At 34.4% G+C, this 25,514-nt stretch overlaps 2 protein-coding genes across 5 annotated transcripts; one reads left to right on the top strand and one right to left on the bottom strand.

Moving 5' to 3' along the window:
* The first annotated feature begins 290 nt into the window (after window positions 1-290).
* Window positions 291-6,917, top strand: LOC110806421 (elongation factor G-2, mitochondrial). 3 transcript variants are annotated; one of them, XM_088219938.1, is made up of 21 exons: window positions 291-841; window positions 956-1,177; window positions 1,335-1,456; window positions 1,548-1,698; window positions 2,443-2,514; window positions 2,812-2,907; window positions 2,997-3,085; window positions 3,201-3,267; window positions 3,880-3,918; window positions 4,052-4,112; window positions 4,420-4,529; window positions 4,652-4,726; window positions 4,830-4,898; window positions 5,010-5,131; window positions 5,278-5,403; window positions 5,589-5,709; window positions 5,781-5,881; window positions 5,976-6,036; window positions 6,133-6,186; window positions 6,272-6,402; window positions 6,686-6,917. In XM_088219938.1, the coding sequence occupies exons 1-20, from the start codon at window positions 428-430 to the stop codon at window positions 6,374-6,376; spliced, it is 2,277 nt and encodes a 758-aa protein (XP_088076064.1). In that variant the 5' UTR covers window positions 291-427; the 3' UTR covers window positions 6,377-6,402; window positions 6,686-6,917. The 3 variants fall into 3 exon arrangements, with proteins under 3 accessions (XP_088076064.1, XP_088076063.1, XP_088076065.1); XM_088219937.1 differs by lacking the exon at window positions 6,686-6,917 and having other exon boundaries at window positions 6,272-6,661; XM_088219939.1 differs by lacking the exon at window positions 6,686-6,917 and having other exon boundaries at window positions 701-841; window positions 1,051-1,177; window positions 6,272-6,661.
* Window positions 6,918-8,114: 1,197 nt separating this feature from the next.
* LOC110806419 (ATP-dependent caseinolytic (Clp) protease/crotonase family protein) lies at window positions 8,115-14,045 on the bottom strand. Of its 2 annotated transcripts, XM_022031265.2 has the most exons (14): window positions 13,685-14,045; window positions 13,510-13,590; window positions 13,240-13,308; window positions 13,016-13,079; window positions 11,749-11,828; window positions 10,982-11,065; window positions 10,632-10,716; window positions 9,847-9,932; window positions 9,627-9,748; window positions 9,402-9,462; window positions 9,012-9,110; window positions 8,810-8,911; window positions 8,685-8,726; window positions 8,115-8,406 (listed from the first exon to the last, which is right to left on the bottom strand). In XM_022031265.2, exons 1-14 carry the CDS (start codon window positions 13,790-13,792, stop codon window positions 8,287-8,289), a joined length of 1,203 nt encoding a protein of 400 aa, XP_021886957.1. In that variant the 5' UTR covers window positions 13,793-14,045; the 3' UTR covers window positions 8,115-8,286. The 2 variants fall into 2 exon arrangements, with proteins under 2 accessions (XP_021886957.1, XP_021886958.1); XM_022031266.2 differs by lacking the exon at window positions 10,982-11,065.
* Window positions 14,046-25,514: the final 11,469 nt, after the last annotated feature.

Consider the following 25,514-nt stretch of genomic DNA (forward strand, 5'->3'; position numbering starts at 1 on the left):
ATTTTTGTATGACTATATATACAATCATTTCTATTGTAAAATTAATGTTAAACACAAATTTTTTTAAAAAAATTCTCGTAATAATAAAATTATTATAAAATATTTATAATTAAGAACTAAACATCATAATGTATTCATGATATTATTATTTTATTATTAAGAAATAATTATTACATTTTAATTTTATTTCAATCCAGAACTAAAAAACTCATAAAATCTAAAAAAAAAAAGTAACATTTTTTCTTAACCATTTCGTTTCCACCCGATGACCCGAAAACTGGTTGGCCCATTTCAGTTGCATCCCCTGTTCCCGCAACACAAGTGAAAGACACGTCTGACTCCATCTCCAGCCTCTCCCGTCCCAAAACCCCATCACAGAGTATTTTGGTTTTAGGGTTTTACCAGAACCCAAACCCAATCATCAACCATGGCGCGATTCCCGAGATCATCAGCACCTCGCCTCCTCTTTACACTCTTCTCTTCCACCAAAACGACGCCGTCGTCATTGCCGTCCTCATCGCCAATAACTGCACTCCTCCATGGGAATTTCTATCTGCGCCAATTCTCGTCCGGTAACGTGGCGCGAGCGAAGGAGGAGAAGGAGCTGTGGTGGAAGGAATCGATGGACAGGCTTCGAAACATTGGAATCTCCGCTCACATCGACTCTGGCAAGACCACTCTCACCGAGAGAGTTCTCTTTTATACGGGAAGAATCCATGAGATTCATGAAGTGAGAGGCAGAGACGGTGTCGGCGCCAAGATGGACTCCATGGATTTGGAGCGGGAGAAAGGCATCACCATCCAATCCGCAGCTACTTACTGTACCTGGAAAGATTACCAGGTAATCTTCATATCTAATTTTTTTGGTAAACGCTTCGTTCAATTTTGAAGTTTGTTACTTATTGGTTTCGAGTTGATGTTTGTTTACTTGTGAAAAAAAACATGCGTGTTTCAGATTAATATAATCGATACTCCTGGTCACGTTGATTTCACAATTGAAGTTGAGAGAGCTTTGCGTGTCCTTGATGGCGCCATTCTTGTACTTTGCAGTGTTGGTGGTGTGCAAAGTCAGTCTATTACCGTCGACCGGCAAATGAGAAGATACGAGGTTCCAAGAGTTGCTTTTATTAACAAACTTGATCGAATGGGAGCTGATCCGTGGAAAGTTCTGAACCAGGTACATTTCATAGTTGTATACTATTCCATCGTTAGTTGGAGGTTGAATTCATTCTGTTGTTTCCTCTTATTCGCCTACCAATCTCTTGAGCATGTTTTAAATTGGTAGCATTGAGCTTTAAAAATAGAATCGGCTGATTTTGTTCTTTTTCGTGTAGGCAAGGTCCAAACTCCGTCATCATAGTGCTGCCGTGCAAGTTCCAATTGGCTTAGAAGAGGACTTTCAGGGTCTTATTGATCTTGTTCAATTAAAAGCCTATTATTTTCATGGCTCCAATGGGTTCGTTTCATAAACTTTGGGCATGGTGCATTTTGTGTTTTCTTTATCCTGTAATTCATTTTCCTTCTCTCTGGCTTGTTGCTTACTGCAGTGAAAATGTTGTAACTGGTGAAATACCTGCCAATATGGAGGCAATGGTTGCAGAAAAGAGGCGAGAACTAATAGAAATGGTTTCTGAAGTTGATGACAGACTTGCCGAGGCGTTTCTCAATGATGAACCTATATCAGCTGCTGACCTAGAGGTGTGTTGGCAACAATGTCTATCCTTTTTGTTTTCTTTCAAAAAAAAGGGTCCATTCTTGTTGCAATGAGATATTAAGAAAGTTGTGAACTTATCTACAGGAATAACAATAATTTTAGCACTGGCTAGGAGAATTTGTCTCAATTTACAATTCTTCTTGTCCCAAGAATTGGCACTGTTTGTGTATGATATCATACTACAATTATCACTAGCTGTATCTATTAGGTGGTATCTCATGCTTGGTAGGAAATTACTTAGGTCTCAAATGTTAAAATGCGATATCAGCTAAAAATAAACGCATTAACGTAAAGTTTCCACTTGGGTCATTATGCACTATTGTGTCTAAGGTTGTTTTTCTTATCATTATATTTATATCCTTTATAGAGTTGCTTTGGAAAGCAATTTGTATTAGCTTTTCTTTTTTTTATTCTTTCCTGAGCTTATAAGGTAGTTTTGGAAGAAACTGCACAAGTATTTTGTAAGTTCTTCTGATTCAGAAGCCCCTGGCATAAAACATAATAAGCTAACTTAGCTAAGTTTTTACCATAGTACACTTTGACAATTAAAAAAAATGTAATTCATCGAGAGTTTAGAAGCTAAAAAAAGGTCAATCCAAATGATCAAAAGTACAATTGTCTTTTTCCTGTAGTCTTTACTGGTTTCTTGTTTTTCTTTTGAAGTGCTTGCATGTTATGCTATAGAATTCTGGATTTGACTCTTTTGAGGTTTTCTTTTCTGGTTGCAGGAAGCAGTTCGCAGGGCCACTATAGCACGGAAATTTGTGCCAGTATTCATGGGGAGTGCATTTAAAAACAAGGTATTTTTTTTAATTAGGAAAACATATGAGCCAAGTTATTAATGTATTCCAGGTCCAGGTTTTAGACATGTTTTTAGGTGATTGCCTTGTTTTAATTTTTAAGTCCTTTTTAATGATTCAGGTTCATTCTCTTCTAAAATTTTCTTTATGTGTAGTAGTTCTTGTTGATGATGGTGTAGCTGGAATTCTTTTCCTTATCTTGTGATTTCCGGATATGATATGAAGTGATTGCCCTAAATTATCTAGAATAAAATTTTCCATTATAATATTTTTATGTTTGTCTTCTGTGAACCACAGGGAGTACAGCCACTTCTGGATGGAGTCCTTAGTTACTTACCTTGTCCGACTGAAGTCGGTAATTATGCTCTTGACCAAACAAAGGATGAAGAGAAGGTGCTTAGCTGATGCACATTATACTGATCTTTTTTTTTCTTCAGCTTAAAAGAAGATAAGATTGTGTTAATGGTTAATGTCTGGTGTAGGTCATGTTACCTGGAACTCCAGATGGACCTCTCGTGGCATTAGCGTTCAAATTGGAGGAAGGGCGTTTTGGTCAGCTGACATACTTAAGGTATGGCAGACAGGTTCTTTTTACCCTTTTTTGTTGCTAAGTTTGCATTTTAGACCCTATATCTAAGTTTTTGGTTCATATTTTGAGCTAATTGCCTTTTTTTTTGGTGATGAAGAATCTATGAGGGTGTTATCAAGAAGGGTGATTTTATAATAAATGTAAACACGGGCAAGAAGATAAAGGTCAGTTCAAGGCTTTCATTATAAGTTCTTTTTGCTTTTCGGTGAAATTCTCTCTCTTTTCCATGTCATCCTATGAGTCAAATATCGGCACCATTTTTATTTGTTCTTAATTAGTTGCTTCTTCAATATGTCTATCTTATTTGGTATAATGGAAAATACTTCTAAGATGCAAAATATCATTCGAGTTAGCTTTAATGGAAGATTCTACTTGAAGTTTTTTTTTTTCTTGTTTTTTTTTTTGTCTGAGCTTGGGAAAATTTTTCCAGCAAAATCTGCGAAGTGTTGAGCAAATATGATTACTTTCGGGATTATCTAGTGACTGTAAATTATGAAAATTTTAGAATGTCTTTGAATGTGATTCAGGTCTATTCAATTTGATGAGAAGCATTAGAGCAATTTCCTCAGACAGCTGAATTGAGAAAAATAAATAATTAATTGATTAATGAAATTGGTTGAGTTGCTAGGTTCATAATTTTATAGCACTTAAGAAGGAGAATGTAAGCACAGCTCAGGAAAAGAAAATTCTTCTTTTTTCCTTGTGGGCTGGCTGACAATCTGACATAGTTTTGTTTTAAATGAATATTCTAAGGCCCTTTAATAAACTTTATACAGGTCCCTCGTTTGGTTCGTATGCATTCTAATGAGATGGAGGTTAGTCTTTGCATGATGCTCATGTTAATATTTTGAATATTTTCTGATGGATGACTGAGTTCCATTTGAGCTTCATTTCTCAAGGACAGTTTAGTTGATGTCGTGCCTTTTTGGGGAATTTTGTGATCAACAGGACATTCAAGAGGCCCATGCTGGGCAAATTGTTGCTGTATTTGGTGTAGATTGCGCATCAGGTTACCCTCCTTTTTTTTGTATACATTCACAACATGAGCACCAGGACTTTACTTTCTTTATCTTCTCTTCTACTTTTCTTTTTAGAATTCTAGTGATCACATGATAGGCATAAGGATATAAGTGAGGAACTGGTAAGTTAGGGAAATGGTATGGAGAGAGTTGGTAAGTAAAATGGCCTCCTTTCCGCGATATAATCTACATCTTGTTAGATGTTTTGGGGGAGTTTTGATGCTTCCAACTATCTTTAGTAGGGAGGATAAGGCTTTTGCCTTCCTGGAATTTCCTAAATATCTCTTCTGATATCAGGGGATACATTTACCGATGGTTCAGTTAAATACACGATGACTTCTATGAACGTCCCTGAACCAGTTATGTCACTAGCTGTTCAACCAGTTTCAAAAGATTCTGGAGGGCAAGTAAGTAGTTTCTTGAGATATGCTACACGTGCATACCTTATATGCATATCAGGCATCTGATTATTCTCAATTAAAATTTGGCTTTGAGGAAATGATAATGACCACATATTTTGTTGTCATAGTTCTCAAAAGCATTGAATCGTTTCCAGAAAGAGGATCCTACTTTCCGTGTCGGCTTGGATCCTGAGAGTGGACAGGTATACCTGTTAAATTTGTTTCTTTCCTCTTTTACTTTCCCTTTTTCTCCTCTTAGAAAAGTAAGCAACCATTTCTTATTCTAGTTAAATATTTTTGGGATAGACAATTATTTCAGGCATGGGAGAACTACATTTGGACATATATGTTGAACGCATCCGGAGAGAATACAAAGTAAGCCCTCCCCCAATATTTTTTTGTTAATGCACAAAAGATTAAAGATATATATTCTAGACCGATTGACAACTACAATAAGCGAGTTTCACTATGTATCTTCCTTATTAGGTCGATGCAACTGTTGGAAAACCTCGTGTGAATTTCAGAGAGACAGTTACTCAACGTGCTGACTTTGATTATTTACATAAGAAGCAAACTGGTGGACAGGGTCAATATGGACGAGTATGTGGGTAGGTACAAATGCAGGTTGACGCTGTTTCTGCACTTAATTGCTGTGGCAATTACTGCATGGACAAGTGGGAAGATTTGCTGGTGTGTGAAGTGGTATAATGGTGCTATTTCCCCCTTGCTTATATAACTTTCTCTGTTTTCTTAGGTATGTTGAACCGCTTCCGCCAGATTCACCCATTAAGTTTGAATTTGAGAACATGATTGTTGGACAAGCTATACCATCAAATTTTATCCCAGCAATTGAAAAGGGTTTTAAAGAAGCTGCAAATTCGTATGTACTGTAAATCTGTCTTTCTTTAATTCTTCCTCCATGAAAAAAATTCCGTAGTTGTGAATTGATTTTTGGTTCATTCTGCAGATCATGTTAGCTTGTCATGTTTGTTGGTTTTTGTTTTTTTGTATTTTGTTTTGTGGTTAAATCGGTTTGACATATCTTTGCATTCTTGCATTTTTCAGGGGTTCATTAATTGGACATCCAGTCGAAAATGTTCGTATTGTTTTGACAGATGGTGCTTCACATGCTGTGGATTCCAGTGAACTTGCATTTAAGTTAGCTGCAATATATGCTTTTAGACAGGTGTAATATTGCTTCTTTTTTTTATACTTTCACCTAAATATTGGATTTTCTTATTTATATTTGTAAAACAGTGCTATGCAGCTGCTAGACCTGTGATATTGGAACCAATTATGCTGGTTGAGCTGAAAGTGCCAACAGAATTTCAGGGTACCGTTGCCGGTGATATCAACAAGTGAGTGTTCCTTACCTATACTTTCTATTAGAAAACTACAATGACTACCTCAACTATTTGATCTGAAGGTACATGTATGTCAACTTTATTGCAGGCGGAAAGGTGTGATTGTTGGAAATGACCAAGAGGGAGATGACTCTGTAATGACTGCCCATGTAAGCATTACTTGGTTCTTCTGTGTAAGCTTTACTTCCATTAGCCACACTGTTTTGGCAGACACTGAAGCTGGTGTGATTTCCCTGGCTTTTCAGGTTCCCTTGAATAACATGTTTGGGTACTCAACCGCCCTTCGTTCAATGACACAGGTATATCGTATGTACAAAGTGTAAAATTTTCTGCTGATCCTTATTTACTTTATATATGTAAAATTCAATCTTGTTATGGATACAGGGGAAAGGTGAATTTACGATGGAGTATAAGGAGCATTCAGCAGTTTCTCAGGATGTACAGATGCAATTGGTAAACACTTACAAAGCCAGCAAGGGAGCTGAATAGTTGAAATTGCTAACTGAAGACCCAAGGTAGCCTGTGTACTTCATCATTGTAGTAATATTCTTTATTGATAGATGTATGTGTATCTTTCAATTATATTTATTTAGGTGATGAACTTCATCGGAAGTCATCAAAAAATTTTGAGATATAGAATAAACCCAAATCCCGCCATGACTTCGGCTAACAAGTATTACCATTAGGCTTTTTTCATTATTTTTACTTTTGCATGGGAAGTACTGACATAATTTTGCTCTTGATTAATAAATACATGTACGTGAGCTTTGTTCATTTGTGAATTGTTATAATATGCAGATGTGCAAGTGAGTCATATCTGCTTGAAAAACTGGAATGCCTGGTGTTTCTTGTTGGAACGTACATCAAAGTAGTAAACGTTGGAGTTAACAATAGTAAATATTGATATTTGCAAATTTCAATACAAATATTGGTGTTAATATTTTTTAAAAAGAATTATGTAATAATTATTTTTAAGAATTTTTTTTTTCAGTTCTTAATCCTAAGAGTTTTATGTTTTTAAATTATTATATTTTCTCCTCTATCTTTAAACAAACATGACAGCTTCACATTGTTTCCTTGTCTGGTGAAATTTTCTGGCTTTTTATTTTTAATTTTTCTATTTATTTTTATTATTTTTACTTGGTTTGTTCTTTTATGTCTTACTAAATTTTGTTATATTAAAGGAGGTACCTTTTTTTTTCCTTTTCAATTCCTATTGTTTTGTTTTATTTGTTTTATCATATTGTTTTCATTTATTATTTTTTTCTCTAATACTAAAATTCAATACCCTCTAAATGAAAAAGTTAGGCCTGATCCACGATCTTATTTTTTCCCCTTTTTCCCAAAAAAAAAAAAAAAAACAAATCCATGTATTTAATTATTTCTTCCTTCAATTTTTTTAATTTTCTTTTAACGTTAATTAGTTTGTTATATGATTGAAATACATATTTATTGGTTAAACCAGCATCTTATTATTTTTCTAAAATAAAATATATAATTCACTTCATAACTTTTATTCTCCTCTTAATTAAAGTATTAACTCCTTTCTTTTATTTTTGACAAAGAATGTTATGATTTGTGTTCTTCATTACCAATAGGAGTTCGGAATTTATGTAATAATCTGTAATGAAATATACATTATTTTCATGTCTCTGAGAGACAAAATCAGTCCATGTTAGATGGAGAGACCTCCCTACAGCTGCAAATAGTGGCAGTAAAAGATGAAGAATTCTCAAAGCTTTATTCCTATCCTTTTATAAAACTCAGAAAATGGACAAACAGATAACTCTGATCAATCCACATCACTCAAGAAGTTAAAGGAGAATTATAAATGTAAATGACAAGCCGATAAAATGTTAAGATTCTCCATTGTGATCTACTTAAAAACTTTTGTAAGGCAATTGTGATAACAAGTAATATTTTCAAGTAATGAAATCTATGTTTTATAATTTTAACCCAATAATTTATCTTTGTTCATTTTTATATTAGAAAGTCAATTTTGATTTTTATTTTATATAAGTTCTTTATATATTACGTTACATTAAAAAGTATATATTTTATTTAAGTTAAAATGTAATTTAATGGTCACTTTTAACCATTTCAGTTCCTTTACTACTAATAATTTATGCTAATTTAAGCTTGAAATACATTGTGCCCTTTGTCTTTCTTGCAGGAAGTACAGTTCTCAAAATACTTAAAACTATATGATTAATTCCAGACATTAAAGTTCCTTGACAAATACAATTTTATTCAATTATTTATAAATTAATCCAGAAATACAAATGCTGTAAATTATGCGAATACTGCCCAGATCCCAAACAAACCTATGTTCTACCTTCCTCCAGAAAAGCCTATTTAGTGGGAGCTGTATAAAATTATTAGCTCCAGATCAATTGCAGCTAGTTAAATGCTTCTCGAAGTTTTGTGGGTAGCTCCAGATCAGGTTCAAATACACTGAGGGGAGAGAAATACTGATCTACCATGTCTTCTGATACTTGCTCCAGGGTTGGAGGATTCCACTGCAAATTTTGGATTCATGTGCACACAACTTAATAATGGCAAGCTTTCAATGTTGCCACCAGAGAATTCGGTAATGAAAACCAAATTATTCAAGTTTATATCACGTTTTAAACATATAAAAACTATAATCTATATGCAAATTCACATATTTATGACTAGATTGCATGTAAAAATTTTAATTCATAAATAAATTTAGGACTTTTTCATAAAATACATTTAAAATATCTTAGTTGGATTATCAGATGACATCTTTTTGCTTTGCAAGAAATAATTATACCTTTGGTGCATGGTTCTTGTCCAACATTCGGGCACGAACCCCCTATGAAAAGATTATAGACTATAATTTAGTGGCTGCATCAAGAGTCAATTCAGTATTTTAAAAATCGAAAGGTTGTTATGTACCTCACAAAAGTCAGCTGAAACTTTTTTAGATATCCCTTGCAGGGACATTCTGTATTCACGAGCCAAGCACTGGTCAAGGGTTTGGAATCGGCCTTCTCGTATCTGATCCAACCAGCATGTTAGGTATATCATAATTACCATTTAAGTTATATGAATAAAAAAAATAAAATAACATTCAAGCATGAGCACGCAGGGAACTCACAGATCTCAAAGAAACCTTCAAGCTCAAAGGTGAGACTTCTTTAAGCCTTCTCAAGGTGGAACTGCACCATGCATCATTTGTTTCAATCCTATAGCTTTCCTGAATGAATAGGTTATTTAGAATATAAATTAAATCTCATAATTGAGACTTCAGCACAGTTAATGGAATATATCTCTCCTCTTTCGCCCAACCTTTCAACTGCATCACAACGGGGGGAAAAAATTGCAAATTGACCAATCCCAAATTATAAATGAGCCTTACTCCTTTTATTGGCCCCTGATATTTATCTCCTTGATAATGGGCTGGGTAGTCAATGTTCATATTATTACACTCCTAACTGGAACAGAAAAAGGGGCCGCGTATAATTCATATAAATCAGCAAATGCTTACCAAGTTTTCAATAATTTCTTCAACTGTTTCATGGCTGAAACATCTATCAACCATTTCAATCCTAGACCAAAAAAAGAAAAACAAATAAGGAAACAAGATGGTTAAAAACAATACAACTATATCAGTCACGTCCAATTTGATAGGAGGTAGCAATGATAAAATATAAGGACAAGTGCTCATTTTCAACAAAGTTGAGTGCTATAACATCTCTAAAGGATAGCAAACCTGTGAAGCACACTTGTCCTTTCTGGATAGCAAAGTTCACCATATTTTTCTAAAGTAGCTTCAATTACAGAAGGATCATCGGTGACCAATTTCCCTAGCTGCTCTTCAATTAACGGAAGCCTCTATATGGAAGCAAATGTTCTTTGTCATGAAAATAAGAAAAACTTGCAAATTTGCAATTTGAAAAAACGAACAAATAAATCTGGTCAACAGAACTAACTTCAGTGTGCACGTAGTGTGTGGCAAGTCCACAAGCAATCATTTCTGCTCCATCGAATTTTTCTCCCGTTAGAGCCAAGTATTCCCCTGTGAATACAATAATAAAAAATGCAAAATTGACACTGAAAAACAAATGATGAAATCTGGGGTTGCATTTGTCATCCACACTAACCCTACATTTTCTGGCATTAAACAGGAAGAACAAGAGGGCCAGAGAAGAGGAAAATGGGGGAAAAAAAAAGATAAGAATCGGGGAATTTTTTTCTCAAGTTTTTGGTCTTCACAAAATTTCGAAGATCACTACTCTCCAATAAAACTTTTAGTCTACTTCATAAATGGCAGAACAGATCTAGTATTGCAGCATTCCAGCTGGAGAACTAGTCTACTTCAAAGTAGTTAGCAGCAGCATGACAGTCTCGCAAAGGATATGATTGTGTCCTTGTGATATTTGCCAGCAGTATATTATGCTTCCAAATGAGACTAACTGGCCACATAACTACAATTAGCTACCTCGAGACCTTGACATATGTGTAATGAAGTTTACAGGGTTGACCACCATTTTCCAGCTTCTTAATAAAACAGGAAACTTTTATGTTACTTCTACGGGCCTTCTGCTTGCAAAAGTTCACGCTAAAACTCATTGGGTAAAGAAAAACAAAGAAAATTGAGTCCCCTCAACAAGGACAGGTAGGTGTCTTGTATGAGAAAATATTCTCATCTGAGAGTTTAAAAAGTGACCAATAGGACAAAAAGATAAAATTATAAAACGTACCACCACATGCATACCTAAGTGGCCAGGTAGATGAGAGAGATAAAAAGAAGCACCAGCATCAGGATGGAAACCAATTAAAGTTTCAGGAGTAGCAAAAACCTGCAATTTATAAGAAACTGAATTGAAACAAGGAGTGACACAAAATCTATATGTAGTTAAGCCAGTAAATAATCAGTTATGCATAAGTCATAGGACAATAAGATTTATATAAAATGCAATTAAGAAAGAGATAGTAACCCTATTAACAATAAGCAACCATATCCTCTCTTTTCCTTCTTTAAAGAAGGATTAATTGTTTAGAAAACAGAGCAGAAGATATGATTACAAAACTCTAACAACAGGGAAAGGATGATTTGTTACCCACAGTTCTACCAGTTGCAAGACGAAATGTTCCAGGTATTGAAACTCCGGCCCCACCGCCCATTGTAATGCCATTAAGAATAGCCACCTAGATGAAGATTAAATATATTGTCTCATGACAATCCTTAGGATTGAATTATTAATTAGTTCTGCAAAATGGTATTTATAATACTATACCATGATTTCTAAACACCATTCTGGCAACAGTGTAAAAGAGAGAGAAAAACTGCAACTGTTGTGTAGTACCACTGTCAGTGAATTACTAGGATTTAATTAACATACTCTTAGAATTTACATAGGACCAGCTTCAACAAGTACTAGAAAATTCCAAGAATGGCTAACCCTCAAACTCTTATTTAGGTCTTTTACCTCCTTGCAACGCACCCATCTATCATAGGTGGTGCCAAGGTCAAAGAACAATCGTACTTCTCAAAACATGCCAATAGATCCAGATCCCCAACTCACTGGAATTAGTCATGGATGTACCTGTAATTCTAAAAACAAAACTTACAAACTTAGTGCTACCCATAATAACAGAGATTCCCAATATTCTGGCACCCACGATTTTTGCAAGCTAAGAATTGAGGAACAACTTATGTGAAGTTTGTCCAAAATTGATATGTCCTTAATATCATACCAAGACAGGAACAGATACAGTTCAAACTTTTCAGGAGAAGAATAAACTTATAAGATCATATTTTATTAAATTTCCAACCAACAAATTAAATTGAATTTATATTTTACACCATTAAAGAAATAAAGAATACTTACATGTGGCTTCAAATATGTACCTAGAAGGTATATGAACCTATACAATGTCCTGAAGAATTCCTTACAAGCATCAAGTTTTCCTATATCAAGTTAATCAAAAGGATTAAAATATTATCTAATACCAAGCATTAATAAATAAACTAAGTTGCAACAAGGTCCTAACAACATTAACTAAAGAAACTGAGAGGTAAAAGGAACATTATAAACTAAAGAAATGAGCAAATGCTCTTGGGATAAAGAATATGAAAAGGTAATACAAGGTTCTTAATTAACCACATAAAGACGATATGTTAGAAAGATAGAACAAAAGATTTAAAACTCATTAGGTTTAGCCTCATATAATCCCACTGCTAGACAAAAATCTGATAAATTTATCATTCTGTTTCATCAGCCATGCTACAAACTATCGGCAATTATATCCTAGTAAATTTGACTGCATTTATTCCGATGCAATGAAGATAACTAAAATGCCATATCTTACTACGTGGACCTTTTAATTCAGTTTTTATTCTATTCCTTCAACTGAATTACCTACGACCTAGCATGTAATTACAATTTTTATATATTCATTATTGTAGTCCTATAGTGAGTTCCATGGTAACTTCTATTCCTTGCTTGGTAGCTAAGAATACAAATTTACCTAACTTGACTCCGAAAATGAAATCAAAATAGGATATAATATCAAAAGTCCTTAAGGTTTGAGTATGCATATAATATCGAAAGTCCTTAAGGTCTGAGCATGTATATAATATCGAAAGTCCTTAAGGTCTGAGTATGATTACAACCAGACCAAAATTCTGAAAAATAACAACTAGTCCTTCCATAATTTTACTGTTGCGAAAATTGTTGGGGAAAAACTATAATAGGTTCTTCCTACTCTCTTAATACTGGTTCTTTTTACTGTATTAGTTAAAAGAAAAAAAGAAAAACATAATTCCTTTCATGTTTTCTGAAACATAATCGCTTGTACTGTTATTTTTATTATTTATCAGTAAGCGAACTTTTACATGATACAGATCAAACCATTATTTTCTTGTTAATATTGAACAAAATTAGCCTTAGAACCCATGGTTTCAGCTCATAATTTCTACATATAGCTCAGACAATACAAATAAACTGTATAGAATCTCATTTCTCTCTCTAGCTCATGGTAAAAGACCATACTTTTATCAGGAAAGCACAGAACAAAGTCTTTTAATCATAACAGTAGATTAAGTAAAAATGGCATAGGATAGCCATAACATATGCCCATACATATAGCACTCACCTTCGTTTATCAAATGATATAAGGTGACAATATCTCCACCAGCACAAAATGCCCTGCCACTGCCCTTCAAATGCAAAATAACTTTTGAGTAGTTTTAATGTACTCCACGCGACAATTAAACCTTTCCCACCCCCAAACCCCACGCACAAATTTCTTTTTTCTTTTTTTCTTTCTTTTAAGGCTTTTAACATAAAACCAAGAAAATGTAGCATAAAATTACTTACCTTCATAATCACAAAACCAATATCAGGATCATCTTCCCAATTAGAGTACAGTTTATTCAACCTAGTCCCCTGGAGTAACAAACAGAAAGCCCAAAAAAATACAAGACCCGTGTAAAGAAGTCTTCAGATAAAGTGAACAACAAATCCGGCAAACAAGATAAAATAACAGATTTATGAAATGAGCAGTTATATTCCATTATCGTGAGATACATGACAATGAAAGCAAAACCATGCGAATAACAAGTAGAGAGAAAAAGAGAAAAAAGAAACCATATAAGTATTGAGAGCATTGAGAAAAGCTGGTCTGTTGAGAATTGCAGTCCGTGAAGCCGGTTTTCCTTCCACGAGAACCTAGAGTATAGCACTACGTGTGAGCTCAAAACCGATTAACAACAGAAAAATGAACGAGAAGGAAAAAGAGGAGGAGATTAGAGAAGTTAGTAACTTGATCGTCGAGATCATTGACAGGGCCGTTGATTGAAAGAGAACAAAGACTGCGTTTGTTGTTGAATCGCCATAAACTATTACGATAACGCCTTAGTATACTCTGCATCCTCCTATACTGTAACTTTTCTTCTTCGAGGGCGCTCCAATTTTATCAGCATGAAGAAATTTTTTTAAAAAAAAAAATTGAACCGGGTTCTCTTGTTGAAGCCGAGTTAGTTTTTCTTTTGGAACTACCCGTTGATTTTGATAATAATCACCATTTAATTTCTGTATAAACTGGAAATTAATGGTTGAAGAGAAAAGAAGAAATTGCAGACCTGAGAGAAGAGGAGAGCTTGGGTGTTTGAAAATGAGAAGATGATTTTATGGAAGAATAGCGGTATTTATACAAAAAAAGTAAATGATAAATTTAACACTAACTTTGTTCATAATTACAATTATATCCATAACTATATATTCTAATAACTCCCTTCAAGCTGGAGTATACAAATTCTGTATACCAAGCTTGACAATAAGGTTCTGAAATTGAGAAGAGGGAAGCACATTTGTGAAACAATCTACAAGTTGATATGAAGAAGAAATTGGTAACAAGCGGATGAGACCTTCTGAATTTTTTTATTGAATGACATGACAATCAATTTCAATTTGCATGATGTGTTCATGAAATACAAGATTTTATGCAATCATAATAGCTGACAAGTTGTCACAATACAAAAGCAGTAGTTGGAGAAGTAATACGCAGGTTAGCAAGTAGAAAAGATAACCATTATATCTCACAAGTAACCATGGCTAAAACTCGATATTCAGTCTTAGAAGAAGGCTGAGAAACAGTGGATTATTTTTTAGTTTTCCAATAAATAAGAGAATCACTAAGAAATGTACAAAATTCCGTAAGAGATTTACGAGAATCTACACAAAAGACCCAATCAGAATCACTAAAAGGCTTAAGATGTAATGAAGTATGAGCTGAATAAAAGATTCCCTGTCCTGATGTTCCCTTCAAATACCTCAAGACCCGATGTGTAGCTTGTAAATGAATCTTAGTAGGGGTATCAAGAAACTGTGAGAGTTGTTGAACTGAATAGCTAATATCAGGGCAAGTGTTGGTGAGATATAAAAGTTTACCAATAAGCTTCCTGTATGAGGTAACATCAACAATTGGGGAACCATAATGTTGAACTAACTTTATTGACGAAGCCATGGGCGATGAGGCCGGTTTACAACCTAAGAAAGTAATATCTCGAAGTAAATCCAAAGTATATTTTCTTTTATTCACATTAATACCTTTGGAAGAACGAATGACCTCCAGTCCCAAGAAATATTTGAGTTCACCAAGATATTAATTTTGAATTCATTATGAAGAAAATCCTTCATCATCTGAATTTCAACCATGCAATCACTTGCCAATATCACATCATCAACATATACAGAAGAGCAATAAAAGAAGATTTTGAACACCAAAGAAATAATGAAGAATCTGAATAGGATTGCACAAAACCAAATTTTCTTAAGGCTTCAGTCAACTTGAAATGCCATTGCCTACTTGCTTATTTAAGACCATAAAGACTCTTAGTAAGCCTGCCTACTTGATTACCCGAACCATGAAAGCTAGGAGGTAGAGTCATGTACATTTCTTCATATAAATCACCATGAAGAAACGTATTATTAATATCAAGTTGATGTAAATGTCATCCTTTAACCGTAGCCATAACCAACATAGTACGAATGGTCGTTAACTTTGTAACTGGAGAAAAAGTATATAAAAAATCAAAACTAGATTGTTGAGTATAACTTTTAGCAACCAACTTGGCCTTATATCTATCAATCGAGCCATCAGCTTTTCTTTTTATCTTATATACCCACTTGCAACCAATGAGTTTCTTACCATAAGGTATATCAACTAATTCCCAAGTCTTATTCTTTTCTAGGGCCTTAATTTTAACTAGCATAGCATCTTTCCAGCATGTAAATTAAACTGTTTGGTTGTAGGAGTTAAGTTCTACATCTTGGGATATAACAAATACAAAAGGCTTATGTACTAAGTCCAAGTTGTTGCAAGAGAGTACATGTGAAATACAATGTGGGGTAGAAATAGAATTAATGCAAGTCTAAGACCATATAGAGAGTAATCATGTAAATGAATTGGTTGCTTTGTGTGTCTAGTAGATTGCCTTGTTTGTAAAGGAATAGGTTCATCATACATGGGTTTTGTGGAGCTGAAATTTTTTGAACAAGTAGGCTCTATTTCGGGAACATCTAATGATAAAGATGTAGAAGGAATAAAAGTATCAGTTGAGAAAGGTAAGGAAATGTTACCAGAAGAAGTTGGCTCGCTGGAATGGCTTTAGACTGCATTACCTTGATCCCGTACAGGTTGAATTAAGTCATTGTTTTCTGCTATCAAATCATCAACACAAAGAAGCACAAAATTATTTGAACTGTTATTGACAGAAGAGAGAAAATGAAAAATATGCTCAACAAAATAGACATCCTAGGAAATAAAGATCTTTTTAGATTGTAGATCATATACTCTATACCCCTTTATACGTGAAGGAAAACCAAGAAAAACACATTTAAATGATCTATGATCAAAATTAGACTTGTCAAGACTAAGGAAAATGGAAAATAAGGTTGGATACGTAACATAAACATCCAAACACTTTCAAATGTTAACATTTGAGGAATGAATGAAATAAAAGTTCAAAAGGAGACTTATTGTTGATGACTGGAGATGGGAACAGATTGATCAAATAAGTTGCATGTCGCACACAATCAACCCAAAATTGTTTTGGTAGATGAGCCTGAAACATCAAAGATCTTGCCACATTTAAAATATATTGATGTTTTCTTTCAACCAAACCATTTTGCTGTGGTGTATATGGGCAAGAACATTGGTGCACCACTCCTTTAGCGGCAAAGAAATCATTGATCTTAAATTCTTGACCATTATTGGCACATTTGATTTTTGCATTGTGTTGGGTTTCAACATATGCAAAAAATTGAATAATGATTGTTCTGACTTCTCCTTTTATCTTCATAGGATACAACCATGTGTATCGACTCTTATCATCAACAATGGTGAGAAAATAATGATGATCATATAAAGAAGAAACATATAAAGGACCCCAAATATTAATATGTACAATATCAAAGCAAGATTTACTCATAAAAAATGAGAGTCTTCTTTGTTTAGCAAGATGACATATGTCACAAAAAAAGGAAGTACAAGAAGAAATTGATTTGTCTAATTGATGAATTGTATGAAGTCTTGGTGTGGAAGGGTGACCAAGACGATAATGCCAAAGGTTATGAGTGTTAACAACATTATTACAATGAAAAGAACTAGAGTTTGCAAAGGAACAATCAAAGGAACATGACTTTATAGCATTGACAGTGTTTGCTGGTTTTGTATTTGCTGCCTTAAGGTAATATAATCCTTGCCTCTCTTTAGGTAAACCAATCCTCTCCTTGGTTTGTGCATCCTGGATTTCACAAAAAAGATCATGAAAGATTACACAATAAGAGGAATCAGCTAACAATCTACTTACAAAAATTAAATTGAGGGCAAAGTTTGATATGTATAGTGTAATATAAAGGGTTAACATAAGCGAAATGTACACATCGCCTATGTAGGTAATAGGAATTGTTTGAGAGTTAGGTAATTTTACAAACATATTGGTCGTTGGTCTACATAAAGTAAACGCTTCTACTGAAATAACTACATGGTCCATAACTCCTGAACCAATTATCCATTCATTCAGTGAAGTTTGGGTAAGGTAGAGGCAATACATGGTGAAGTCTGAAAATTTACAGAAAGTGTATTAACTTGTGGTGCTAGATTTTTGTTTGGTACAAGTGCTTGAGGTTGAATCAAAGCTAATAGTTGCTGGCATTGTTTTTTAGTAAAAGGGAAAGACATGCTCTCTGAAATTTGACCTTGAGAATTGAGCAACACTTGTGAATTTTTGAACTCTGAATTTGTATCCAGTGCATGAGAACTAATTTGATTGATGTTGGACACAATTTTCTGTCATGGTTTATAACGAGGTGGATATCCATGCTTTTTGTAACATTTGTCTACTATGTGACCAATAAACCCATAGTGAGTACGAGTAGGCCGCTTATTATTGATTCCACTAGTCTTCCTCAAATTTCCTGGATTGTAAATATTCACTGCATTTTGTTGAGATTCAGAAGTTTTATTGGTATTAAAAATGTTCAACTCATACTGTTATGAGTATACTCCAATATCAAGGCTGTTTTCATACTAAATTACCAAGGCAAATACCTTGTTCAAGGATGGTAATGATTCTATAAGCAATATTTGTAATCTAACAACATTAAAGGATTCATTCAATCCTTTGAGAAATTTTATAATTATGTCTTCTTTATAGTATCTTCTACTTACACATTCCAATTGATATTCATAAGTAGGCCGCGTGTTGGACTATTCGTCCCACAAAATTTTTAGCTGAGTGAAGTACTTCGTGACTGAATTATTTCCTTATTTCAGAGAGTTGATTTCATCAAATAAATTTGAAATCCTAATCAAATCACTTTGTGCATACCGGTCAGATAAATCCTTCCAAAGACCCTTATCAGAGTCAATCCACATAATACTTTAAGCTATTGAGGGAGATACAGACCTTATAATCCATGACAGAATGAGAGTATTACATCTCTTCCATGCTTTTTACAGAGGATCGTCTTTGTTTGGAACAAGAATCGATCCATCTATGAAGCCTTCCTTATTCTCGTAAGTCAATGCTAATCTTACAGAGCGAGACCATGAATGGTAGTTCTTACTTGTAAGGATATTAGTGGTGAGCTGGCTTACTGGATTCTCGTTTGGATGAAGATAATATGGACTTGACACGGATTCTTCTTGCTTTGACAATTATGAAACCAGAATAGCATCTATAATTGTTGGCGACCAATGAACAGATTCTAGGGCTTTCAAATCAATCTTATAATCAATGATTTAGAAGAAAAAAACTTGTATGCTCTGATACCATATTGATTTTGATAATAATCACCATTTAACTTCTGTATAAACTGGAAGTTAATGGTTGAAGAGAAGAGAAGAAATTGCAGAACTGAGAGAAGAGGAGAGCTCGGGTGTTTAAAAATGAGAAGATGATTTTATTGATGAATAGCAACACGGTATTTATACAAGACAAGTAAATGACAAATTTAACACTAGCTTTGTACATAATTATAATTATATCCTTGGCTATATATTCTAATACTACCTGCACTTATTCTTTACCCTAAGTTAATGTATCATTTGATTTTTTTAAATCTAAGTTTTTGTACTATTATGTGGTTTATTTAGTCATTTACTTTTAAATTTTTATCAATTTAACCATTAATTATTTAGGAGCCATTAAATCTAGGACATATGGTAATGATGTGTTAGAATTACACTATGTAAGCAACGATATGAAATGTGACTTAAGTGCTACATCATATTAAAATTTTAATATATTCCATACATGTTCTTAAATTTCTTACCATCTCCTTGTCATTTTCTTCCTCCAAGTCCCACTCTTCCCTCTAGCCATGATATCAGAAACACTAGATTTTAAATATCAAACTTTAAAGTATCTCTACAATTTATAGTGTTCAAGAACAATCATCAATTTAAGATGCTATAAATTGATGTAAAAGGAAAAAGAAAGTTCAAATAACACTATCAAGTGTCTAAGAACGCACCTCAAATCCAATGATAAAGACAGATTGCCCTTAGTAATTTAATATACAATAAAACTTAGTAATTTTACAACCAAATGGATCTATAAACAACCACGTAATAATATATTTGATAGATTTTAAAATCTTTTAATGGTAAATCAAATTAAACTAATATCAAACTAATTGCAATTAGGTATATGATTCTATTCCTCCAATTTACAAAATGAAAGACTAAAAACATCATGAATAGAATTGGTAGACAATCTAAAACTTTTTGCATTCATAATAGAATTAATTAAAAAAAATTAGAATAGACAAAACAATATTAATCAGCTAAAAACAAGTTTCTTCCATGAGGAAAATTCCATTTTTATATTTCTTTTATAAAAATAAGTTTTTGAAAATTATTTTAAAAACTAAATAGGGCATTCTAGAGGATAAAAAATAGTACATTATCTTAGCAGACGCTTGACTATTATCGGTTGCAATTGCAAAAGCCTTGTTTTATAGACAAGTGATTAACTTGAATCTGGTAAGAAGCTACTTTGTGCAAAGAAACTACAAGTTAGAAGTTGAACCAATGATAGACATCAAAATTCTACTCCTTAACAATGAGTTGATCTTCCTAATCATTTTAACTTAGATTATGAGGGCTTTGAAAGGAGCATTCATCAATTTTGCTTACAGGGAATGTGAAATCTTTTAGTTAAAATACTAATTAGATATATATCTCACATTTTTTGTTTTTTAATTACTTTACCACATATTTAAAAAGAGCTTACAGATGAGCATTTTTTTAAACTTATAAAAAATATAAAATGTTTTAGATGGAGCACTAACTACGTCTCAATCCTTTCATTTCTAATTGCCTTCAAAGATGCAATAAAATGAAGAGTATTTTTTTTATAAAAGTTTGAATTCATGAGAATAGAGATATAAACAAAGTTATTATTTCAAGGCATCATGCTTATTTTATAAGATTAATGTTTTCATTTTTATTAAAACAAAGAGAGCTAAAAGAGATAAGGGAGGGTTCTATCAAATAACTTATAATATTATTGACACTTTCTTTTTTATGTTACATGAATTTAGCACATCTTTAAGTGATAATTGTTCTTAAGCGTTATTAATTCTGAAGATAGTAAAAAGATTTGTATTTAGGATTTTGAATTTTTTGATACTTGGACTCGATGGAAGAGTGGAGCTCGAAGGAAAAAATGACAAAAATTTGGGGACACAAATGCAATTTAAAATTTTAAACCTAAGGGGCATTAACATTGTGACATCTCAAATGCTAATTAAGGCATAAGGGTGTGAGATACAAAATCAAATTATGAGTGCATAATAGTTAATTGTATGTAGCGGAGCAAATTATTACAAATCTTTTACAAAATATATGAGTTCTAATTACACATATAACTGAGACCAAAAGTGACAACAAAATAAAATAGATCAAAATACAAAAAATGGTCACTTCTTTCGCTATGTGAATGGACTCATCAGAGTACGGGATAAGTTATGCACTCAAAGTTTGTGGATCCACAGGATCCTCATGGACATTAAGGGATAGGTCAGAGATTGATTCCTCACTATCTTCCTCATCTAAAAGGGGGCATGGAAATGAGTAAGTTTCATATACTCAGTAAAGAAAATAATATTTAAATAATATCATAAGATTTTGAAAGTGAATAATTATATCATCAATATTTATCATTGAAAGTCACGTCAGGGTCTTTTCTTAATTTATAAAAATAATTTATTTATTTAAAAAATAATTAAATCCATCATGTTAGGGTCACATCAATCAAATCAATCATGCTGATAATAGAAAAAATCAAATAAATCATGATATACACATATTTTTGTGTCATGTTTCATAAAGTCATTCTGATTTCCATCTACTAAAGGTAGATACGGATTTCTGACTATGCATGTGGAATGACTAGATCAGATTTAACAGTAATTTGCAGCTTGCTAAACCAATAACACATTTGTAGCTTGCCAAACTATGACACGATCAATGATCACGGCCGTGCCAACCACAGTGGTCCTATCAGATATTCTATGACCACAGTTGTACTTCGCCAAAGATGACCCCTACAGAAATATCACGTCACCACTCTTTTCAGAGGATACAATGTCATTCATAGGGAGCGGTCCTCTCACGTCTTTTCAGACCAAATGGGGGAGAAACAGAAACTCTTCAGAGATAAAAAGTCTAACGAAATATTTTATAAGTTATGCATATTAATACAGATACATATTTTTCATACCATTTCATACTTAATCACCTTTTCATATTTTAGTAATTGATCATGAGAATTATATCATTTAAATCACATGCAAATTATCAAGTTCACATAAGATCATGAAACATGCATTATCAAGTAAAATTTACTTTATTTAGACATTTAAATATAATCATGCAAATCATATATTCAAACTTCATAATTTTGCTCTAGAAATGCTCCTTAAAATGTTTAAAAGTAAATATTAAATTCTTTACCGAAACCTCGAAGTTTTTCTTACACATTTTCTTCTTATTCTCCTCTCCCTCTCTCTGGATCACTCCCTCTCTCTCTAAGCTCTTGGAGGATGGAAGAATGGAATGAAAGTGATGAGGAAATGGTGAAAGGAAGGTCCCTATTAATAGAAAATAGGGATTGTCGGATTTATGCCAAGTGGCGAGATTTAGTGAGGAGAGAGAAAGTCAATGGAAAAGGAGTGATGTGACAACCATCAGATGCAACATGATGGCAAAGCGAAAAATGGAGGCATGCCACGCAAACGACAGTAGCACATCACCCAAGTGAGTGCGGCACACCGATCAAGACGGTGGCGGCTCGCCGCTTAACCGGCAGCGTACGGCGCCCAAGGGGGCGACGCGCACTGCTCGAGGTAGCAGCAAGCTACCCCAGTCGATCCTGCACCGCAGGCCTAGCCTGCTGCGTGTAGGACCTACAATGCGTAAGGCTAACCTGCATGTGTGCAAGACTTACAACCCGCACGCCGCTGCACGCAGGCCTATTGCACGGATGACGTGCGCACAGGGCGCACGGAGTCGCACCCATCTGCACGCGATGGGACGCTTGCAGGTCAGGCCTCGCACCCTGCATGGACGGGACGTGCACACAGTGCACTCGTCCAGTATTGGTCATGCACACGCACACGCATGCGGCATGCAATGCTCGCGCAGGGAGGACCTTTCCCGCTAGTGTTTTTTCATGGGATTTTTGCCTTTTCTACATCTTTTTTTCCTAAAAATTTATTTTATATAAATAAGTGACAAAAATAAAATTTTCTATGATGAAATAACAAAAGTAATTAAGAATAAATTAAAAATACAAATTTAATTTATGAATTCTGATATTTAATTAAAATTAAAATTACATAATAATTAAAGAGTTTAAGTGGCCTTAGGGCTTGAATAAATAGGGGTTCACAATTATAATTAAGTGCGAAGATTTGTAGGGTGTTACATTTCCCCCATTTTAGAAATTTAGTCCCCCAAATTTATCTTGAATAAGTCTAGAAACTTCTTTCTCATCTCGCTCTCCAACTCCCACATCAACTCTTCTATAGTGTGGTGCTGCCACTGCACTTTCACCATAGGGATCATCTTGTTCTATAAAACCTTATCCGTCCAATCAAGGATTTCTGCGAGGAGTTACTTGTACGTCATATCAGCTTGCACCTACGTCTTATCGTGAGAAATGATATAAGAAAGGTCAGGATGGTTTCTTTTAAGTATGAAGACATGAAAATGTCATGTAGACCCATAAACTCTCGAGGCTGAGATAGGTGGTACGTTATAGGTACAATACATTCCACGATCTGAAAAGGTCCCACATATTAAGGGCTCAACTTTCTCCTTTTCCCGAACTGTATTTTTTCCTTGTAGAGAAAAATCTTGAGGAAGACTTGGTCACCAATGGTAAATTCCAAGGGTCTTCTACGATTATCTGCGTAACTTTTTGGCAACTCTAGGCGGTGGCCAAGTTCCTAGAGATAATAAAAACCTTTTCAATAGTCTCATGGATGAAATTAGGTGCTAAATAACACTGAGTTCTGACTTCACTCCAACAAATTAAAGAACAGCAGGGCCTACCGTACAGGGCTTCATATAGATTCATGTCGATATTGGAATGATAACTGTTATTATAAGTAAATTTACACAGGGAAAGATACTCATTTCAGTTATTGTTAAAGTAAAAAACACAAGCACGCAACATGTCTTCCAATATCTAGATGGTGTGTTTAAACTGACCATCAGTCTAGGGATGGTAAGCAATGCTGAAGTACAATCCAGACCCAAGCACTTCTTAAAAACTGTCCCAAAAGTAGGAGGTGAATCGAGAATCTCGGTCGGACACATTGGATGAGGGAAGGCTATGGAGTCAAACAATTTCATCAACATAAAAGCGAGTTAATCTGCTAGTGGAGTTAGTGATTCTGATGGTTAAGAAGTGGGCAGTCTTGGTTAATCTGTCAACGATGACCCATATGGCATGACCAGAACAGGTCCTGGGCATGCCGATGATAAAGTCCATGGTTATATGCTTCCATTTCTATTCCAGAATCGAAAGGCCCTACAACAAACCACCAGGTCTCTAGTGTTTTACCTTAACTGGTTAACAAGTAAGGCATTAGAAGACGTAATCGAAAATATCTTTCTTCATTTCAGGCTACCAATATTGACGCTTTAGATTCTGGTACATCTTGGTACTCTCAGGGTGGATGAACAGTTTAGAGGCATGGGTAGTCTTGAAAACATCCGTCTTGATAGTGGCAGAGACCCAAATAAGGCCCCAAAATCTACACAATCCATCATCAGTAAGCCTGAAATAAAAAAACTCGTCAGAAGTAAACTTACTCAAATTTTTGGTGATTTCTTAGTCCATAGACTAGGCTTCACAAATCTTCATAAAAAGATTAGGCAAAGCTAAGATCTGAACAAGATAGGCACTATTGCCATGGTACTTGAGGCGGAGTGCCTACATAACATCAACTAAGTTCTAACTGGAGGCCATGGTCTGCGTCAGCACAGTGGACTCTTTCCGGCTCAGCGCATGACCGATCACATTTTCTCTACCAGGGTGGTGGATGATCTTGCAATCATAGTTATTCAAGAGGTCCATCCAACGTCTCTGTCTCATGTTCAATTCCCTCTGTGAGAAAATATACTTTAAACTTTTGTGGTCAGTGTAGATTTCAAATGTTTGACCAAACAAGTAATGACGCCATATCTTTAAGGCAAAGATTATGGCCGTCAACTCCAAATTGTGAGTATGGTAGTTACACTCATGAGGCTTCAACAGTTTGGATCCATAAGCGGCCGTTCTATCATACTACATCAAAATACATCCCAACGGATGTGAGATGCATCATAATAAATGTGAAATCTTCCAGTGTTTTTGGGGAGAATCAACACCAGAATAGAGGTGAGACGATACTTTAATTCTATAAAACTTTTGCCACATTCATAATCCCAAACAAAATGTATGCTCTTCATACTAAAACAGGTTAATAGAGTAGCAATCTTGGAGAATTCATCGATGAATTGTTAGTAGTAACCTGCTAAACTAAGGAAACTACGTACCTCAACTACGTCGGTGGGTGGGTTCCAATTGATCACTATTTGAACTTTGGATGGATCTATAGAGACTCATTTCAATCAAAATTACATGGCCAATGAAGAAGACTCGATCCAACCAAAAAAAGCATTTACTAAGCTTAGCATACAATAGTTTCGACAAAGTGTCCCCAATACTTGAGATAAGTGGACTACATGTTCTTTCAGACTCTTGGAGTACACTAAGATGTTATCAATGAATACAATGACATATTGATCTAGTGCATGTCGAAAAATCATGTTCATAAGATCCATAAAGGCAATAGGGGTATTAGATAGTCTGAAAGGCATAACTTTGAACTCGTACAGACCATATCGACATTGAAAGGCAGTCTTCAAAATATCTTCTTTGACTCTCAATTTGTAGTACCTGGATCTAACGTTGATCCTAAGAAGACTGTGCCTCTTTGCAACTGATAAAAAAGATCATCGATCTGAGGTAGGAGATACTTGCTTTTTATCATCACCCGGTTGAGTTCTCCGTAGTCTATGCATAGTCTTA

Source organism: Carica papaya, chromosome 5 (genome assembly GCF_054855325.1).
Source record: "Carica papaya isolate Zhongbai chromosome 5, ASM5485532v1, whole genome shotgun sequence".
Classification (NCBI taxonomy): domain Eukaryota; kingdom Viridiplantae; phylum Streptophyta; class Magnoliopsida; order Brassicales; family Caricaceae; genus Carica; species Carica papaya.

Coding starts and splice junctions, on each gene's coding strand:
- LOC110806421 (XM_088219938.1), top strand. CDS start 428: ATGGCGCGATTCCCGAGATCATCAGCACCTCGCCTCCTCTTTACACTC. Junction 1,699..2,442: donor TATCAGCTGCTGACCTAGAG/GTGTGTTGGCAA, acceptor TTCTGGTTGCAG/GAAGCAGTTCGCAGGGCCAC. Junction 3,919..4,051: donor TGCATTCTAATGAGATGGAG/GTTAGTCTTTGC, acceptor TGTGATCAACAG/GACATTCAAGAGGCCCATGC.
- LOC110806419 (XM_022031265.2), bottom strand. CDS start 13,792: ATGCAGAGTATACTAAGGCGTTATCGTAATAGTTTATGGCGATTCAAC. Junction 13,080..13,239: donor TTGGTTTTGTGATTATGAAG/GTAAGTAATTTT, acceptor TTGCATTTGAAG/GGCAGTGGCAGGGCATTTTG. Junction 8,407..8,684: donor ACAAGAACCATGCACCAAAG/GTATAATTATTT, acceptor CAAAATTTGCAG/TGGAATCCTCCAACCCTGGA.